Below are 19,839 nucleotides of genomic sequence, written 5' to 3' on the forward strand. Positions count from 1 at the left end.
TTTTTCCAATGGCCATTGTAAAAAGTATCCCAATGGTAAGTCATAATTATGTGACACAAAGTGCGCCAGTGCGGAGTGACGAATGCTCCAGCGAAGAAGGCGTCACACGTGCAGTTTGCATCTCAAGATTTTACCTCATAATTATGAATTTTTATCTCGTAATTTCGACTGTTTCGTTCATCGTTATGACTTTCTTGGCTCATACTAATGACTCTTTAATCTCATAATTTCGACTTTTTATCTTATAATTATGACTCACCATTGAAATATTTTTTTCTTTCAGCGGCGGAAACGGGCTTCGATAAGACTGAATTGAGAGCGAGCATATTAGATGAAAAAATCCGTCTTAAATATTTGTTGTGTTTGTCAGAACAAAAACAGCGTAAAGTTTACCCTATGTGGCAACATAGAGCCGTGCAAGTGAAAATCAGGGCATAGTTAAAATTGAAGCAGCTGATTGGTGCGTTACTTGGTGACGTTAACTGCGCCGCAAAAACAAGGAAATGACAGTCAACGTCGAAAGCGGCTGGTTTAACCTCGAAGTCTGCGGTTTATGGCTTCCTGTGTGTGGCGCCGTCAGAGTCGCACCACTCCCCGGTGATATAGCAGCATGTAGCTGCTAATTGTCCTCCGTGTTTGGACGGAGCTTTCCTGAATGATGACTCCGCTCGGCGATCGGCAAGCCTTGACTGAATCCAAAACGCCACCGTGAGCCCATTTCGTCTGTCGTCTTGGTGGTCTGCTCCTCTTGTGGTGTCTTCTTAGCCTTTAGATATTAGCGATGCTTGCCACAAGACCAGCCGAAGATGAGTCCCATGAGGTGGAGGAGATGGACACCCTGGAACCCAACTGGTGCTGGTTCTACCTGGCCGAATGTGGGGTGTGGCACATGTTTGAGGTACAGCGCAGAAGCTCGTTGCCTTACTTGGGTGGTGTGTTGTGGATGTATGTCATCATGCAAATGCTAGGAACCGCAATAAAATTACTCTTAGAACAAATGAAGTACAACTTTGTTTCTGACAAATTTGCAGTTTTATTCTCGTAATATTACGACCTTTTCCCCACAAAATGACCAGTTTGTTCTTGCAAGGATAGTTTTGTTTCTTCTTAGTCCTCCAGCACTAGTGTTGTGTGCGGCTTTGGAACAGATTGCGATGAAGAGGATAAACTCAGCAATGACAATCACAAGGCTCTTCTGTTGGCAACTTAGAATAATCACCCTGAAGCCCTGTAGTATCTTTTTTTTCCTCTTGCGAAAGATACAGCTGTATTAGTCACCGGCATTTGAGCTGCAATATCAAACTATTATCTCTCACTCCTTCCCACGGTAGATTGACCCCAGCGCCGCCTGCTCGGTGACCAGCGCCCAGATCGAGCAGTGCTACAACCGGAACCAGCGTGGCGTCATGGAGTTCTACACGGCCAAGTACACCTACAGGCTGGACTTCTCAGGTACGACCGTGATGTCGGTGACGTTTCATCTTTCATGAATTCCGTCTTTTTCCAGTCATGCGCCAGATCAACCTCACCACAGGGAAGCAGCGGCCAATCAAACGCTCCCTCCACTCGGCCACCGGCTTCAGGTGGGCAGCGGCGTTGTACGAAAATGCATAAAAACACGTCTCATCGTCTGTGTGCTTGGTTCACCTTCAGGTTTATTTGTGACAACCTGGCCTTACCTGTTCCGTGCCACTGGGAGAGGATCAACACGGACGAGCCCTACCAGGTTAGTGTCAGCATTATGGATGTCCGATAATATCGGCCCGATATTGCCATAAAAATGTACTATCGGTCAATATCAGTATCTGTTTTTTCCCTGCAATGAAGACGATATGGCCCTTTATGTGCCACAAGCAACACTGGTGTCGCCATAACAGTCAACACGCAGCATATACTTGAGCCAATGCGGCAGGACGTGGTGGCTCGTCAAAACACTGTGAATGGTGAGCGGGGTAGCTCATAGACACATACATGTACATGTAGACACCACATCGAACGCGGGGCTCTACGTCAATGTCGCCGCCAAGTTTTCTCACTACGTTGACTATCCATCCATTTTCGATGCCGGGATGCTGGAGCCAATGGCAAGGCACATGAAGACACTCACATTCATACCTACGGACAATTTAGAGTCGCCAATCAACCTAACATGCATGTTTTTGGAATGTGGGAGGAAACCCACGCACGCACAGGGAGAACAACACGCAGAGATGCCCAACGGAGATTCGAACCCAGATATTCTGTGCGGCCAACATGCTAACCACTCGGCCACCGTGCGGCCCACTATGTTGACTGATTTCACTTAATTGTGAAGCGTGACTGAGCACATAAATGTGTAAATCTCTGTAGCAGCATGAGTGGGCATGTGAACCAAGGAGTCTAGAGTGAAACCAGGAGTGCCCATCGCTATCCACTGGTGTAGTGTGCCCTTTGTGGGTGTGGCCGCCATGAACCCACAAACTATGCATTGAAAACACGTCGTCAGCACACTGCTCAGCTATCGATTGATCTGATAGACGCTCCAAAGGCAGTGGTGGAGCTACGGGCTGGCCACCCCACTGGCCATCTAGACAATGCAGGTATGGACTTATTGTCCCCCCATGTGAGTGATGGTCTCACTTTGACCACCCCAATGAAACGTGTGGCTCCGCCTCTGTCCGCAGGTAAGACTTAACAAGCACCTTTGGTAGTATTTGGCCATTATAACATCGTTTTGAGAGCATCAAGAGATCAAGAGAGTTTTATTGTCATGTGCATAGTAAAACAGCAGTTATACCATGCAATGAAAATCTTATTCTGTTCATTCTCCCAAGAAAAGAAAGAAAACAAATGAAAGAATAAGAGATCATTGGCAGATGTGGAAAACAATTAATTAATTCATTCATACTGTACGTCTATAGGGCAACGGGGATGTAAAAAAACGAGGAAATAGCGGCAGGCGGACGCTGTAGTTTGCAAGATGTTGTTTGCAGCCGTGTTGAGTAGCGAATATCTGATGCTGTCTCCATTAGTTCCACAACAGATATGTGTTGATTCCACGACAGGATGCACATATCGGTTGATATCGGTATTGGAAATTGAGAGTTGGACAATATCGGCATATCTGATATCAGCAAAAAAGCCAATATCAGACGTCCCTCGTCAACATTAAGTGGTGTGTTGAGAGCAGTGCCGCACGGGGGGTGGCCGTTGAGGAAGGAGAGCTGCTGTGAGGACTTCAGGTAGACGTGGAGACAGGTGGCGGTGAGGATCTGCCAGTTGATTGGGGATGGCTGACATGACTTGGCAAAGGAGGAGGAGGGACGGTGACTATATTGGTAGACGCTGCCGGGGAGGAGAAGAAGGGAAGACCAAAGAGGAGCTTTCTAGATGTACTGTAGCTGGAGGACCAAAGGAGAGGAAGCAAGTAAAAGTAGTAGAAGAAGAAAGATGTCCGTGTCTGTGTTCCTGCATGACAGCTCATCCAGCTGGGCAGGGACACCTACGAGTTCAAAGAAGTGGCCAGGCTCTACGAGAGGACCATGGATCGTCCCATCAAATCCATCCAGAGGATCCAGAACTTGGACTTGTGGGAGTTCTTCTGCAGGTATGTTGCAGCGCTGAGTCACTGTGTGTGTTGCTGTTGTTGTCTTTTGTGGTGGGTATTCCCCGGCTGGGCCACGGGACGACATTCACATCGTTTCCTCCAGTTTGTAGCGTGCACAGAGCTTTTTAGCAGAAAGCAGGGACGGATGAGGCGTGACGAATCCATTTGAAATGCAACAATGTCACTTTTTCAAATGTGTGTGTGCTTTTTTGTGTCCCCCTCTCCAAAGGAAGAAAACGCAGCTGAGGAAAGTCAAGCGCACTCTAGACATTGAGGAGCGCATGTTGTTCCACGGCACGGGACACAACAACATACAGGCCATATGCATGTTTAACTTTGATTGGCGGCTCACAGGAAGCAATGGCGACGTGTACGGCAAAGGTACAGCCCCTTTTTTCTTGTTAGTTCCCACAGGACTGCAATCCATGTGTGGCTGCGGGAGGGAGGGAGGTGACGCCAAAAAGGGAGCAAAACAAATATGCTTAGATCTACAAATTAACTTTGTTCTGTAGCTTCCTTGTGGAGTTTTTTTATGTCACAAGCAAGACGGAGCACCCTGCGAGTGCTTTTAGATGGGTGGAGGGGGGTGATACAGTCGTCCCTCGCTGTATGGCGGTCTTTCACAAAATGAATAAATGACGGCTCTTTCATAGTAAACTGTGATCTATTATTAGTCAAAACATACAGTAATGATACGTGCTATATAGTATTGTGGTCACTAGGTGGCAGTAATGACACAAAACATTGAGCCATTAGCTTACATGACATTACCCTAACACTGCATGAAGTTGTGAAGTCAGCCATGGCATGCCCCGCATGATAGAGTGGGGGAAAAAAAAAAGTTCTTCTCCCATTTCATGTGGAAGTGGTACGTTTTTGGCTTCTTAAGTTTAGTAAAAAAATACATTTTAGAGTTAGCTCGCTAGCTTGCTAGCTCACGGCTGTCTTGAGGACCTGCAGCATGCGTCCATGTTGCATTCACGACTAGTTCACGGAAATTATGCGTGCCATTGTCTTTGCACACTGGCACGCTGCCCCCGCACAGTTTACACATACCTCGCACCTGTTAACCACCAGTTTAATTTTACGCACGCTAAATTACGTACCATTGCAGGGAAGTGCGTGCAGGTGTAAACGAGGCTTAAGGGGGAGCACCGACTCTGTTAGTGGCGTATGGGAAACACTGCTTTGTATTCATGATCTACATCCTTCCTGTCAGGGAGCTACTTTGCCCGGGATGCCAAATACTCAAGTAAGTACTGTCACAGCACGGGGAAGCACAACAACAATCTGCAGCGGCACGGGCTCGCCCCGCCAATATTCGCCAGCGAGCCGTCCTACAAGAGCATGTTCCTGGCCAGGGTGCTGGTGGGCGACTACACGCTTGGCCACGCCTTCTACTGCAGGCCACCCTCCAAGGACACCAGCCTGACCAACTTTTACGACAGCTGCGTGGACGACACGGCCAACCCCAAGATCTACGTCATCTTCGACAGCAATCAGATCTACCCCGAGTACCTGATCGAGTTCTACTGAGCTTGCTGCGCTTCGTAACGGGAATGGGCGCAGATTTCCAGAAGAGAGGCAGTTCGAGGGATGTCGTGATAATCCTGTGCCTAAGTAGAACATGAATAATCTCAAGTGCCTTTTAGGACAGCAGCTCGAGAGGACAATGACAACTTTATACCGCACAGAAATGGGCCGGCACTGTCAGCTGGTGGACTTGGGAGAAAAAGTCTGATTTTCCTGGTATAGATCTTAGTGGGTGTTTTGTGTATGCATTTATGCAGAACATTGCCATTGTCTTCACACATGTCATGGCTATTAACCACAGCGTTGCTATCGTAAGTCATCTTGTTAAGATGTAAACATTTCTTTGTGGTTGTTATGAGGGAGGTGCCAAAAGGGATCGCCACAAGGTGGCGCAATAGTACAAAATATGGTTTCAGAGAAACTCAGTCAATTAAGAGAAGAACCTTGTGTTTAGTCTCTGTTATTTGCACATTGTGAAGCGAATAATTTTACTTGTCAGAGCACCTCAAAGTGAAACTAAATAAATAGTATTAGTTAGGTTGTGGCTGCTATTTATTCTACCGTCGTTGTTTTAGCACGTGAGATAAACGTAAATCAACACTGCATCGTGGGATAGCTAACCACAGACAGGCGCAGCATTGAGTGGGTTTGTCCACTGCGGCGATACGTCAATGTCGCCGCCATATTGGATCTGTCAAGGCTCCTCTATAAATGATTGCGAGTAAATGTACTTACTTTCATAAAGCGCCTTTCTACGATTTCTACAAAGAAATTTAAGTTAATTCCTCTCCTTTATACGTTCACACACGCACACACAAGATGCCTAACTGTTTTCCAAGTATATTAGTGCGTGTGTGAATGTATAAACGAGAGGAATTAACTTAAATTTCTTTGTAGAAAGGCGCTTTATGAAAGTAAGTACATTCAAGTGTACTCATTAACAGCGCAGCCTTGGCACATCCAATATGGCGGCGACGTTGACGTACAGCTCAGCACTGGGTGCGGCGTCTATCTATGTTTTTTTTTCAATCAACTTTATTAACGCCTTACAAATTCCATTAACTGCATGAAACCATGGGCATTAAAAAAATAACAGTTGGATAACAAAAACACATAAAATAAATCATACAGAAATCGAGATTAAAGAAATAAAAACGTACCAGAAAATGATAAATAAATAAATTAAAAAATATATATGTATAAAAAATAAAGATAATAATAATTAAAGTAATATACACCAAGGGACATGAGCAATGAAAATTAAATTGAATTAAGGATATTGAAGTGGGAGCACCGATTTATAGTCTTGATAGCTTTCTTGTTATTAGCAGAGGATATTGATTTGAAGTACAGCTTCAGAGCGGCGTCTATCACTGATCTGTATAGTATATCTGGATAGCTCATTGGCGATGACTTGTGAAGGCAAACGGCCGCCATATTGCTACTCGCAAGAAACACTTCTCGGGCAAGCTTTTGCATTCGTGGTGAACTTCTTTTATTAATTCGGATTGGACACACATTTCGACTTAAGATGCCTGCATGTGCAGCTATTAACTGCACAAATCGCCAGTTCAAAGGCTGTGGACGAACATTTCACGTGTAAGTATGATTGAAATGTAGATTGATGATTGATAATTTAAGGGTTTTGAACTGTCCATCTCTCAGATATTTTCGATCGTGCAAAATTCCTCTGATTAAATGTATGTCCAGAATTGATAGGTTTATATAGCTCTATAATAGCTAAGAGGAAATGTACGTACTTTTTTGTTATATCATGATATATGTATTTCTTTAAGGGACGACTGACATAAAAGAATTCATTCATATGATATGTTCTGGAAAATAATATTACTGAACATACATACCGGTATGTTTGAGATGGCAAACAACGTATTGTCTTACCCAAAGCATATGGTTTTGTTTCAGTGTTGTTGTTTTCTCTGTGTGTGTTGGTGTTTGTGTTTATGGTTATTACACATTATGGTTATCACATATTATTCCTGTGGTTTTTGTTCAAATATATTTCTATATCAGAAAATAGGTTATTTCTATTTCATAACACAAACAAAAAAAATCAGCAAAATGTGAAATGATTTTAAAACGTGTCTCTTTTATGATTCATATTTTGTACAGACGAGAGCATAGTGAATTGTATGAAAGTAAGAATAAAAAGTAAAGGATAATGACCATGGATTTTAGTGGAAAAAAGGGATGGGATATGCAGTTCAAATCTCTTTCTAGAGGAGTAAAACTATCATTGCTATAGGGGAGTGCTGAGCCAGGGGGCACAGTAGAATTTTGTCCCAAAGGCAATGAGAATTGGAAGGGGAAAGTACATTTAATATAACCAAAAGATAGAGAATAACGTATCAAATGGTTTTTAAGGGACGAAGGTTGCGTTACTTGAAGGAATGGGAGAATCTCCCCGCTTTTTAATGTCAAATATAGATGTTCTGTTAGCCTCTTCATCTGCTTTGTACACTATGTACGCTGTGCCCATGTAGTCGAGATGTGAGTGGTAAGATGGCGTCTCTTTGGCTTCAGCGGCTTGCACTCCGGCGTGCGACGTATGAGCTATCCAGACTTATTAGTACAGATCAGTGCTATCTATGTGTATGTAGCGAACTGGCTAGACCACACACAAACATCCGGGTACTGTAAGGGTGCTTTTTAAATAAACACTTTTTTGTTAATGTAGTACTGGACAGTACATGTAAAGCAAGAATTATATATATATAAAAAACGCAGTCTTACACAAGAGTAGTTATGTGATAATAAAAATAGCTTAAGCGTTTTTGAAATGATGACGTTTCACCAAACACGAGGACGGAAGTACTGAACATACCCGGATGTTAGAGGACACGCTTGTCTTTAACTTCATGCCAATTTTCCAATCAGAAAATTAACGCATATTTCATGTGATCATTTGCTCGCAAAAATGTCTATTTAAGATGTATAAGTCACATAAGTTTGTTCCACCGGGACGACAAGCTTACAGGTGAGACCTTTCGAAGATTTAAGGGCTCTCCATAGTTTGTGACTGTAGTTTACCTAAGTGTCCAACAGAGGTCATTGTTACTCCGAATACAGAATTGGACAATAGGTTAAGATGAATTGTAATTATCGCCGTCATTTCCTTCAGAAATGCAGACGCAGTAGCTGATTTACAGCTTCATGTCTACTACACACTCTTTAAGTTATATATTGAATCGATGTAGTTATGATGTTGCATAAACATACATGTGCATAGTTATTATTGCTGCAAAATACTGTGTAAGCTGTGCAAAAAATGTCCCTGAGAGATGCTTTAGAGAAACATAAATAGTCCTAACAGAGGATGTTCTTCTATTGCACAGTGATGAGTGATGAGTGATGGAGTGGAGCCGAGGAGGAAATCTTTCATCTGCCTGGCTTCCTTCCTTGTGTGCGTGAGAAGCAGGTGTTTCTGCTGCTGCCTGCCGGGAATGCAAGCCAGATGTGAGTAGTTTGTATTGCGCACACCGGGGACACTCAAATGTAAGAGTTGATGCATAATCTGCTTATCTATCATAATCTGACTGCAAATTACACATCTACTGCTGTGATTTGTCATCTTCGCTCACGAGGAACACACTTGCAAGAATCATCATTCATTCATGAAAAACAACATTCGGTCATTTTTTTCTTTTTACTCTGGACAAAAGGTTCCTACAAAACACCACACTTGGTATAATTTAGACAGCACAACCCATGAAATACATCGAATGTAACATTTTGTGAGTACAGAACATTTCAGAGTGACTGACTGCCTTTTTGTGTTAGTTGCTGATAATTTAAGGTCTGAATAGTTGATCACTTCACCAACTGTCCACAAGAGGGCGGTCTGATCAATGCGTGACTTGTTTACCATGTCAAAAACGAGAAAAGGTTAGGCTTGAGTTTCTAAAACAATTGCTGACATCACGATGGCTTTGACTAGACAAACATAAACAGCATCAACTAATAAATAAAGTTTGATCACGTGAGTGCATCCCAAACGACAAACGACACGCACACGGTGCCTTGCAGAAGAAGTAAGTCAGCACCGCCCCCCCATTTACAGCCATATTCCACATTGTATGAACTCAATGATTTACCCTGAAAATTTGACGAAAAATACCCAGAATGAGAAAGGGAGAAATGTTGTTTTTGATTTTTGCAAATTCAGTCAAAATAAAAACGTGTATTCAATACGGTGTTGCTTTATTTGACTTTTTTTTGAGTGGGATGATAAAAAATAAATGAATGAATCACACAATAAATGAAAATGAACTGGATCATTTTGCCGGCCTCGATATATTGCCGTGTGCGTGCGCTTTTGTCAGTCATACAGTCTCTCTGTGTTGGTGGGTGGAGGCGGGGCCATTAGCATGCACACACAGCGTGCAGAAGAGTGTAACGTAGTAGAAATGATGTTAGACAATTGCAATATCTTGTCATATTTTCGTTGTGCTTTTCTCGTGAACTGACCCCCCCAGAGGGGGTCTGCTGTAGAGGTAAGTGTAAAATGTGAAGGGTCTGTGAAAATGCGTGCATTTTTAATACTTCAGTTTTTCATTTTAGACAAATTTGCAAACATTTCTGAAACATTTTTGCCACTTTGCCACAGCGGAGCATTTTGCGTAGAATTTTGAGGGGTAAAAATGAATTGAATCCATTTTGGAGCGCGGCTGTGACTGTGAAAAGTGAAGTTGTGGGCGGGGTGACGAGGTCTGCAAGGCGCCGTATGATTGGACTTGTTAGCGGGCACAAAAGGCGTACAGGCTTTGGCACCACGTTGTGTTTGTTTGCGTTGTTTTTCTGTGCACTGCACCTCAGTGACACGTCAAACATCACCAGTAGAGGGCAGTCACTGTTGTTTTTGTAGACAATAAGCAGCCAAAGGAGTCACTTCATTCTTCATTTCAACACCTCATTGAGGTCCTGTCAGGAAAAGTCAGTGGATTTCACGACTTGATGAAAGCAGCGACTTTGCTTTGAGTCATCTGCTGACGCACGCCGAGGCGCACCGCAAAGCTCCTCCTCTGGCAGGACCAGAAGGTTGTTATGGAAGCTCTTCCAGCTTCCTGGTGGCCAGGCCTTGCCTCTCCATGATGTTCCACAGCTTGCGTAGGTTGGAGCGGGTGATGGCGTCGTCGGGTTTGAGTTGCAGGGCTCTCAGGTAGTTGGCCTCGGCTTCCGACAGCCTTCCGTTCAAGTGCAGGATGGCGCCGAGGTTCATGAGGGCGGCCGGGTACTGGGAAGAGCAGACGGTAGAAGGAGAAGAAGTCACACGTGTTATACGATGTGCTCTTACAGCGGGGGCGTCCAAACGCTTTCCAGCAAGGGCCCCCTGCTGACAAATGTAAGGATACTTTGTAAAACAGCACTTGGAGACATGACGACTTCAATGCATCTCAGCTTTGTCACTGGGATGAAAAAGCCTACTAGCACCGTCATCTTCACTCTTTGCTCTTTCTAGCCCCATTTTTGATGGTTTTTTAGTAATAAGTATTTCATCTTTCTTCGTACATTTTCTCGAATATTTTGACTTTATTCTCATAAAATGACAGCTGTTTTTTTTATTTCTGCTGGGGGTTTTTCATTTTCATTTTCCTGCTATTTCAAATATTTGTATTTGGGATTTGGCAAACACACACTTAGAAATCGTACAGTCTGAGAAAATGATTGTGTTGCCGTTGGCTCTTAGATTTCTGCTCATATTTGAATGCAGTATTTTCAAAGTCAAATGATATCAAGTGATATCATTTTTATTCAGTATTTCTGCTTATTATTTCATGACTATTATTGCAAAAAGAATAGTACTATACAGTAGCAGTGTGGCCCGTGGCACATTCTAAAAATATAACTTCACAAACTAAAAAAAAAAAACAGCAGTACTTTTACCAGATAATATTATGATGACAAATACTTAAGTAGCATAGAAAGCAAGAAAAAAGATGTTATTTTTTGGAAGGTCGTAATATTATGAGAAACAAACAAAACAATGAATAACGTTGCCATTTTTGGAAAATCAGGTTGTGGAAAAAGAACATTTATCAGAAGAAAGTTGAAATAGTTGGAAAATTAAAAGGAAAAAAGGAAAAAGAAATGGAAAAAATAGCTGTAATTTTCAAAATATTAAGGAAAAAAAGCTGCAGTTTCACAAGAGCAAACTTGCTATATGATGAGGAAAAATGATGTCACCAGAGTTGAAATATGAGATTAAAAAAAGTGTTTTTTAAAGTGCTAATATGAGAAACAAAGCAAAATAAATAAAGTTGCCATTCTTGGAAAATGTGGTAAAGTTATGGGAATAAAGTCCTAATATAAAATACATTTTCCAAAGATGATTTAAGAAGAAAGCTGAAATATATGGAAAATAAAGAAAAAAGTGTGGGGGGGGAGAGCAAAGTTGATTTTAATCAGTCAAGCGGTCAGCAAACATACATAATATGAATGGTCTTTATTCTTATTTCATATTCATATTTCAAGTCGTATTTTTGTTGAATTTTGTCTGAGTGTGTTTTTATTCACCTTATTTTATTTTAACTGACCCTTTTCTTTATGATACAGATTTTTTATGTTCTTATTATTACACACGTGGGGCCGCACGGTGGTGTAGTGGTTAGCATGTTGGCCACACAGGCACAGTCTGGAGATGGGGAAGAGCTGGGTTCCATTCTGCCTTGAGGAGTTGGCATGTTCTCCCCGTGCGTGTGTGTGTGTGTGTGTGTGGGGGGGGGGGGGGGGGGGGGGGTTCTGGGTACTCCGGTTTCCTCCCACATTCCAAAAACATGCATGTTAGCTTCATTGGAGACTCTAAATGGTCCATAGGTATGAATGGGAGTGTTTGTCTATATGTGCCCTGCCATTGGCTGGACACCAGTCCAGGGTGTACCCCGCCTGTCAGCCGAAGTCAACTGGGATAGGCTCCAGCATGCCCCCACGACCCTAATGAGGAGAAGCAGTGTAGAAAATGGATGGATGGATACATTATACATGTAAGTGCAATTTTTAACAATGTTCTCTCTCCAGCGACTCCCCCCCCCCCCCATATTTATGAAGTCTTTTGTTAGTTTCCAGCCCACTTCACATTGTGTCAACTCTCTCGACGTGGCCCAAAACCTCCCTTCCATTTGTTATGTGTCCTACGTCTTGACATGAGTCCAGCTAACGTCTGCTAACTTGATGTTTGGTCCTAAAGCACCCACGCACGGAACGCCATCTTTGCCACTCCAAGTGTTCCCCTCCGCTTTAGATTTTTGCGTTATGTCTGTCGTGAGCAGTAAGCTGGAGGTTGTTTCATCTTCCCGGCTAATGGACGAGCAAGCGGTAACGCGTCAAGTGCACCAGACAGATAAATGGCAGTCGCGTCTCCTCAACCAAAGCTCGCCTTTGAAGTAAGTGAGTCAAACAGCGGGGGCAGGATGTCACGGTGCCCCACTTCCTCCATGGGGTTCTACTCACGTCCGGTCTGAGGCCGGCTGCTCGCTTGTACTGCCTCTCTGCCGCCTCGTTCAGGCTGGCCTGCCTGCCAAAAAAGCCCAGCACATGTGTTGGCGTAAGGACAGCACCTTGCAGACACGCTGGACACCACACTCGTCTACGCACACCTGAGCATGTGCGCCGCGCTGAAGACAACATCAAACTCTGAGCCGTCCAACTCGGCCGCTCTCTCCGCCATCTCCGCCGCCTCGGGGAGTCGCGAGAGCTCCAGGAGGAACTGGCCTGCAGATGGAGGAGCAGTGGAGGTGAAAAAGAGGAGAGCCTCCAAAAACAACTTCCTGTCCCTTTCGCTGTCTGCAGATGTTAGGAAGAGGAGAACGTGCTGGAGGCTGACAACAATGGAAGGAAACGCTTGCTGGTCTTGACCGTCTCTCCATTAACATGAGCTCAGCCATGGAAGAGAGATGGGAGATAACACCCCCCCAAATAAATATCACCTGCTACAAGACACGCACAATGGCCCCCTCAGGAAGGAGATAGCCTACAATGTCCTGACTTGATTTGCTTGGAGGACATCAGACATGCTGGAGATGGACATCTTACCGTAGTGCATGTAGCAGCTTCCCCTCAGGGGGTCCAGCTCGATGGCTCTCAGGTAGTACTTTTCCGCCTCCGTCCTTTCACCCTGCAAGGAAGAAGGAGTATTTTTTGGGGTAGACACCAGCAGGATGACGTTCTAACAGCAATGTGTCCCAAGAGCCTGTTTAGGAGCACCAAACGTGACAAAAAACGATCATCTCCCTCACTTGCTGGCTTCATTTTGGGCTGAACGTCCCTTTTCTTGTGTTTTCTTTCTTTTCTTGGGAGAATGAACAGAATAAGATTTCCATTGCATAGTAGAACTGCTGTTTTACTGTGCACATGACAATAAAACTCTTCAATCTTGAATCTTTCAACTTCTTTGAAGTGGAAGGAAGATATTAGTTATAGGCATAAAAGACATATTAGGCATAATAAACCTGTTTACCACCTTCTAAATACGCTTTTTAACATGATTAGAGCCCTCTAGGCATGAAATAACACCCCTATAGTCACCTTTCCACTCCTATTAGCCAATATAGTAGACATGATAAGAGAAAATAAGTGTGTGGAGACACACACTCCAAGACTTGTCATTAGCATGAAAGCTACATGGCTTTTAAACTGTTGTAATTATGAAGCCTAATTGGATGTATTTGAAATGTTAGATAATGTGGGACGTTTAAAGAACGTGTGTGCATTGGGGGTCCATGCCGCCAGTCTGGTGCCACGTGTTGCTCATTGAATGGAAGAAGGAAGCCCAGTAATTCCATCATTTGTATGTGAGCCCGTCCACTGGACCCACTGCCGTCTGGCAGCATGTCTGGACTACATGGAGTGGTTCCCTCACCGTGATGGACAGCAGTTTGCCGTAAGTGAGGTGGGCCGGGATGTGGTCTGGTTTGGCCCTGAGGGACTCCTTGTACCAGCGGCCCGCCTCCTCCAGCCTGTCCAGCCTCATGTAGGCTTCTCCTAGCGAAAGAGAAGATGTTATTCTTGAAGAATGAATGAAGACATCACTGGGGTCCGTCCACCTGACGAAACAAGCAGAGCATCGCAAGCAGGTGCTTCAATAGCGTACCCATCATGTTAAAGAGGCTGTGTGGTGCAAAGTGTCTGGGCATCCTCTGCACTGCCTGCTTGTAAACAGAAATGGCGTCCTGCGGCAGAGAGAAAAAGCCATTTAGCAGGCGTGGTGGCGGCCAGGCGCTCCGGCGGCTCACCTCCTGCCGGCCCTGCTCGTGCAGCATCTTGCCCAGGTTGTACAGGCAGCTGGTGACCGAGCTCTTGTGGGTGTGGGGGTCCTTCAGGTTGTCGTCGGGGATGTCGGCGCAAGTCACAAACGTCCGCTTGGCCTCTTCCAGGCTGCCCCGGTTCATCAAGATGATGCCCATGTTCAGGTAGGCCGCTGCAACACGGAGCGCTTGGTTAAGTCTTTAAGATGACCTTTCAGTGCCCCCCATGACAAAAAATGTCTGCTTCCCAAAAGTGCTGTAAAGGTATGATTGTTTTTCCACTTGAAGTGTTACTGATGGTGAAACATGCACAGCATGAACCCTCGCAGAGCCAGGATGCTTCATAGCTCCTACGTGACCTCCTTCATGCAACACAAACGCTTCCTGCTAGACGCTGCCCTCCGTCCCCCGCTCTGTTCACCACTTTCAGCCGAGGCGTCCAGGGAGTCCAGTTGCAATTTCCTAAAATTGCAAACTTCAATGTTAAGTCTTTAATATTTCAAGCTGATGCTATTTCTTCCTCTTAATATAATGACCTTATTCTCCCACTACACTATTTGTCTTTATTGTTGTGACATTATTGCTCTTTTTTTCCATTTTTGCTGTTGTTTCTTTTTAGTTTTCCTGCGCCGCAGGTCGTAAATGGCCCCCGAGCCGCACTGTGGACACCCCTGCTGTACTGTACATGTTGAAGAACATTGCTAATGGTTTCCTTTGGGACATTTTGGTGGTGACGCTGCATAAACAGACCTACTGTAAACTGGCCGTTTCATCATGGGACCCCTGGCAGGGTGGACATACAGTATTCATTCATGCTTGGGAATAATCATCCCTCCGTCAGCGCCATCCAAGCAGCGAGCATTGGTAGGCTCTCCGTTGTGTTCCTTACATGCCAGCGTGGGCCGACTCCCGATGGCCTTTTTGTAATAGTGAAGCGCCTCGGGAAACCTCTGGTTCTCCTGCAGCAGCAAACCCCTGGAAGATAGAAGACGTGTGATCAGTAATGCTTTTCAACGTAGTCCTGCTTCGTTGCTGGGGGATTCAAGTCAAGTTTGGCTCCTCAGAACGACATGCGTTGAACACATTTGCATCCTAAAAATGCCTCCTCGAAAGAAATCAGACCATGTGACTCTTTTTGAATGCATTTTGTTTTGAGAAGCCTGTTTACTTCAATGACTACATTCCTCGTCACGGAAATCCGACCAGAACTGGACTCGTGGGACCAAGTGGCGGGGGGGGGGGCTGTTACTGTTGATGTAGAGTATTACACTGCTGGTGGGGGTGTCATACAACTTTGTGTTCAAACATGCCAACTATCCCTTTCAAAGACAGCAGGACCAAATGACACATAAATAAACATAAGGACGACCCCCCCGTGCAAGCGCATAGGGCGGTATTGATGAAGCGGCGGCATGGCCCCCAGCAGATGACAATAAATAAATGACAGCGTGAGGTGTTTTCCTGCCCTGTCAGTCAGTGGGGGCGTATGTCGCCCTGCGGGTGTCGTGTTGTTGTGATGCATCATCCAGCTTTCCCCCCGACACTCACAGGTTATACAGCATGTCGGCCATGTTGCTCCTGTAGTGTAGAGCGTTTCTGTAGGCTTTCTCCGCCTCTGCCATCTTGCCTTGGCTCTTCAGCACGTTACCCAAGTTGCCCCAGGCTGCGGAAGACATAGACATACAGTACAGTAGTCCTGTCACCATAACACACACACATACAGTAGTCCTGTCACCATAACACACATACATACAGTAGTCCTGTCACCATAACACACATACAGTACAGTAGTCCTGTCACCATAACACACATACAGTACAGTAGTCCTGTCACCATAACACACACACATACAGTAGTCCTGTCACCATAACACACACACATACAGTAGTCCTGTCACCATAACACACATACAGTACAGTAGTCCTGTCACCATAACACACATACAGTAGTCCTGTCACCATAACACACATACATACAGTAGTCCTGTCACCATAACACACACACATACAGTAGTCCTGTCACCATAACACACATACAGTACAGTAGTCCTGTCACCATAACACACATACATACAGTAGTCCTGTCACCATAACACACATACATACAGTAGTCCTGTCACCATAACACACACACATACAGTAGTCCTGTCACCATAACACACATACATACAGTAGTCCTGTCACCATAACACACATACATACAGTAGTCCTGTCACCATAACACACACACATACAGTAGTCCTGTCACCATAACACACATACATACAGTAGTCCTGTCACCATAACACACACACATACAGTAGTCCTGTCACCATAACACACATACAGTACAGTAGTCCTGTCACCATAACACACATACATACAGTAGTCCTGTCACCATAACACACATACAGTACAGTAGTCCTGTCACCATAACACACATACATACAGTAGTCCTGTCACCATAACACACACACATACAGTAGTCCTGTCACCATAACACACACACATACAGTAGTCCTGTCACCATAACACACATACAGTACAGTAGTCCTGTCACCATAACACACATACATACAGTAGTCCTGTCACCATAACACACATACAGTAGTCCTGTCACCATAACACACATACATACAGTAGTCCTGTCACCATAACACACATACATACAGTACAGTAGTCCTGTCACCATAAGACACATACAGTACAGTAGTCCTGTCACCATAACACACACACATACAGTAGTCCTGTCACCATAACACACACACATACAGTAGTCCTGTCACCATAACACACATACAGTACAGTAGTCCTGTCACCATAACACACATACATACAGTAGTCCTGTCACCATAACACACATACAGTACAGTAGTCCTGTCACCATAACATACATACAGTACAGTAGTCCTGTCACCATAACACACATACATACAGTAGTCCTGTCACCATAACACACATACATACAGTAGTCCTGTCACCATAACACACATACAGTACAGGACCATAACATACATACAGTACAGTAGTCCTGTCACCATAACACACATACAGTACAGTAGTCCTGTCACCATAACACACATACATACAGTAGTCCTGTCACCATAACACACACACATACAGTAGTCCTGTCACCATAACACACACACATACAGTAGTCCTGTCACCATAACACACATACAGTAGTCCTGTCACCATAACACACATACATACAGTAGTCCTGTCACCATAACATACATACAGTACAGTAGTCCTGTCACCATAACACACATACATACAGTAGTCCTGTCACCATAACACACATACATACAGTAGTCCTGTCACCATAACACACATACAGTACAGGACCATAACATACATACAGTACAGTAGTCCTGTCACCATAACACACATACAGTACAGTAGTCCTGTCACCATAACACACATACATACAGTAGTCCTGTCACCATAACACACACACATACAGTAGTCCTGTCACCATAACACACACACATACAGTAGTCCTGTCACCATAACACACATACAGTAGTCCTGTCACCATAACACACATACATACAGTAGTCCTGTCACCATAACACACACACATACAGTAGTCCTGTCACCATAACACACATACATACAGTAGTCCTGTCACCATAACACACATACAGTAGTCCTGTCACCATAACACACATACATACAGTAGTCCTGTCACCATAACACACATACAGTAGTCCTGTCACCATAACACACATACAGTACAGTAGTCCTGTCACCATAACACACATACAGTAGTCCTGTCACCATAACACACATACATACAGTAGTCCTGTCACCATAACACACATACATACAGTAGTCCTGTCACCATAACACACACACATACAGTAGTCCTGTCACCATAACACACATACAGTACAGTAGTCCTGTCACCATAACACACATACATACAGTAGTCCTGTCACCATAACACACATACAGTAGTCCTGTCACCATAACACACATACATACAGTAGTCCTGTCACCATAACACACATACAGTACAATTCCTGAAAATGTCATCCAAATCCATTCAGAACTTTTCAAGTAGCTTTGAACACAAACAGACGACAATATACTGTACGTGTCTCTCCGTCAATCCCAGTGGCCACCCCCACGGCCGGGGGACAATTTTGTCAAACGCGGCTCTGTGGTGCAGAACATTAGTTCAGCCTAACCGCCGTTTCCGCTTGGACGCATTTGACTGCAGCACACAACCTTCCTATTTTGGGGAGGAGCTGCCAATAAAAGCACATACATGTGTTCATATTGTTCATGTGTTCATTCTGGAAGCTCTGTAGCAGCATGAGGGGGCATGTCAACCAAGCAGTCTAGAGGTAAACCAGGAGTGCCATCGGCATCTGCTCCCGTATTATGCCCTGCGCGGGGTTGGCCACCGTGATGGGGAGCAGAATCCACAAACTATGTATCAACTTATTCCCCCCCCCCCATGTGAGTTATGGTGTCACCTTGGCCACTCCAATGATACATTTCGCTTGCGCTTGACGGAGGTAGAAGGTGTTGGACCACATGGCCAGCATACCTTTGGCAGGGTTGACACTAATCCCAGACTTGTAGAGCTTCTCCTCGTTGCTCCAGTCCTTGTTCCTTTGAATGGTTCTCAGCCCATTCAGCAGCACCAACCCCGAACAAAAAGCCAGCAGCAAAGCCTTGAAGCCTTTTCTCCTGAGTCTAACATACAAAGTTCTTGCACCGGTGGCCACCAGCAAACAGAAGCCTACACTGGGGATGTACAGAACCCTCTCAGCAATGACAAAGCCCACGTAAAAGAACAAGTTGGATGCCGGAAGGAAAGGTAGTGACAGTAAGGCTAGTGAGAAGATGACAAGGTTTTCTGTCGGGGGGAGAGACATCCGAGGAGGCTTGATGTGAAGTCCGCCTGAGCCATTGAGGTTCACCTTTGGTGGACACAAGTTGGTGCTTTGGTTGGTGTCGAGGGCGTGGTAGCCATTCCCATTGGTGACACATTCCCCGTCCTCCTTTCCTTTAGAAGTAGGGCCATGAAAGCCAAACCAAGCAAGGAGGACCAACGCACCATAAAATCCAAGCGTGTGGAGGTTCCTCCAGTCAGCCAAGGACCTCACCAAGGGCACCGCGTCCATGGACCAGTCAAAACTCAGCTTATCGGGACAGAGGAGCAGCCAGGCGTTGGCGGCAGGCAGGTGGAGGAAGGTCAGCATCCGAGTGAGGAGATGCAGGGAGTCGGCGGCAGGGTTGTCCGAGTTGGAGAAGTTGGGAGGCTTGTTGCCCATCCAGTAGATACGACCTGACAGCAGGATGACGCCCCAGCACGCCAGAACGCACAGGCTCAGGAGAAGCTTTGGGTTCTTCTTCTGGAAGGGAAGACAAATCATGCAGAGAATCAACTTCTAGCCAACAGGTTGTTGAGTTGCCAGCTCCTTGACAATCGTGACGTGGGCTCGCCGGTCCTGCCGTACGAGCT

The 19,839-nt window shown here is 44.9% G+C and overlaps 2 protein-coding genes across 4 annotated transcripts in view; one reads left to right on the top strand and one right to left on the bottom strand.

Moving 5' to 3' along the window:
* The first annotated feature begins 37 nt into the window (after nucleotides 1–37).
* LOC129194644 (protein mono-ADP-ribosyltransferase PARP11-like) lies at nucleotides 38–7,242 on the top strand. The gene is made up of 7 exons (XM_054799870.1): nucleotides 38–898; nucleotides 1,332–1,452; nucleotides 1,508–1,577; nucleotides 1,648–1,726; nucleotides 3,459–3,586; nucleotides 3,816–3,967; nucleotides 4,806–7,242. Exons 1-7 carry the CDS (start codon nucleotides 782–784, stop codon nucleotides 5,120–5,122), a joined length of 984 nt encoding a protein of 327 aa, XP_054655845.1. The 5' UTR covers nucleotides 38–781; the 3' UTR covers nucleotides 5,123–7,242.
* Nucleotides 7,243–8,687: 1,445 nt separating this feature from the next.
* Nucleotides 8,688–19,839, bottom strand: part of LOC129168416 (protein O-mannosyl-transferase TMTC2-like) — a 29,516-nt gene continuing 18,364 nt past the window's right edge. Inside the window, exons 3-12 of one of the 3 annotated variants that reach the window (XM_054753650.1) lie at nucleotides 18,919–19,729; nucleotides 15,928–16,042; nucleotides 15,269–15,354; nucleotides 14,368–14,552; nucleotides 14,226–14,304; nucleotides 13,995–14,116; nucleotides 13,169–13,250; nucleotides 12,733–12,847; nucleotides 12,587–12,650; nucleotides 8,753–10,373 (exon numbers count right to left, since the gene is read on the bottom strand). In XM_054753650.1, the coding sequence (XP_054609625.1) occupies nucleotides 10,182–10,373; nucleotides 12,587–12,650; nucleotides 12,733–12,847; nucleotides 13,169–13,250; nucleotides 13,995–14,116; nucleotides 14,226–14,304; nucleotides 14,368–14,552; nucleotides 15,269–15,354; nucleotides 15,928–16,042; nucleotides 18,919–19,729 (1,851 nt within the window). In that variant the 3' untranslated portion in view covers nucleotides 8,753–10,181. Of the gene's footprint in view, nucleotides 10,374–12,586; nucleotides 12,651–12,732; nucleotides 12,848–13,168; nucleotides 13,251–13,994; nucleotides 14,117–14,225; nucleotides 14,553–15,268; nucleotides 15,355–15,927; nucleotides 16,043–18,918; nucleotides 19,730–19,839 lie in introns of all 3 variants that reach the window. The other 2 variants (XM_054753651.1, XM_054753649.1) reach the window with 2 other exon arrangements.

Source organism: Dunckerocampus dactyliophorus, chromosome 15, assembly GCF_027744805.1.
Source record: "Dunckerocampus dactyliophorus isolate RoL2022-P2 chromosome 15, RoL_Ddac_1.1, whole genome shotgun sequence".
Lineage (NCBI taxonomy): Eukaryota > Metazoa > Chordata > Actinopteri > Syngnathiformes > Syngnathidae > Dunckerocampus > Dunckerocampus dactyliophorus.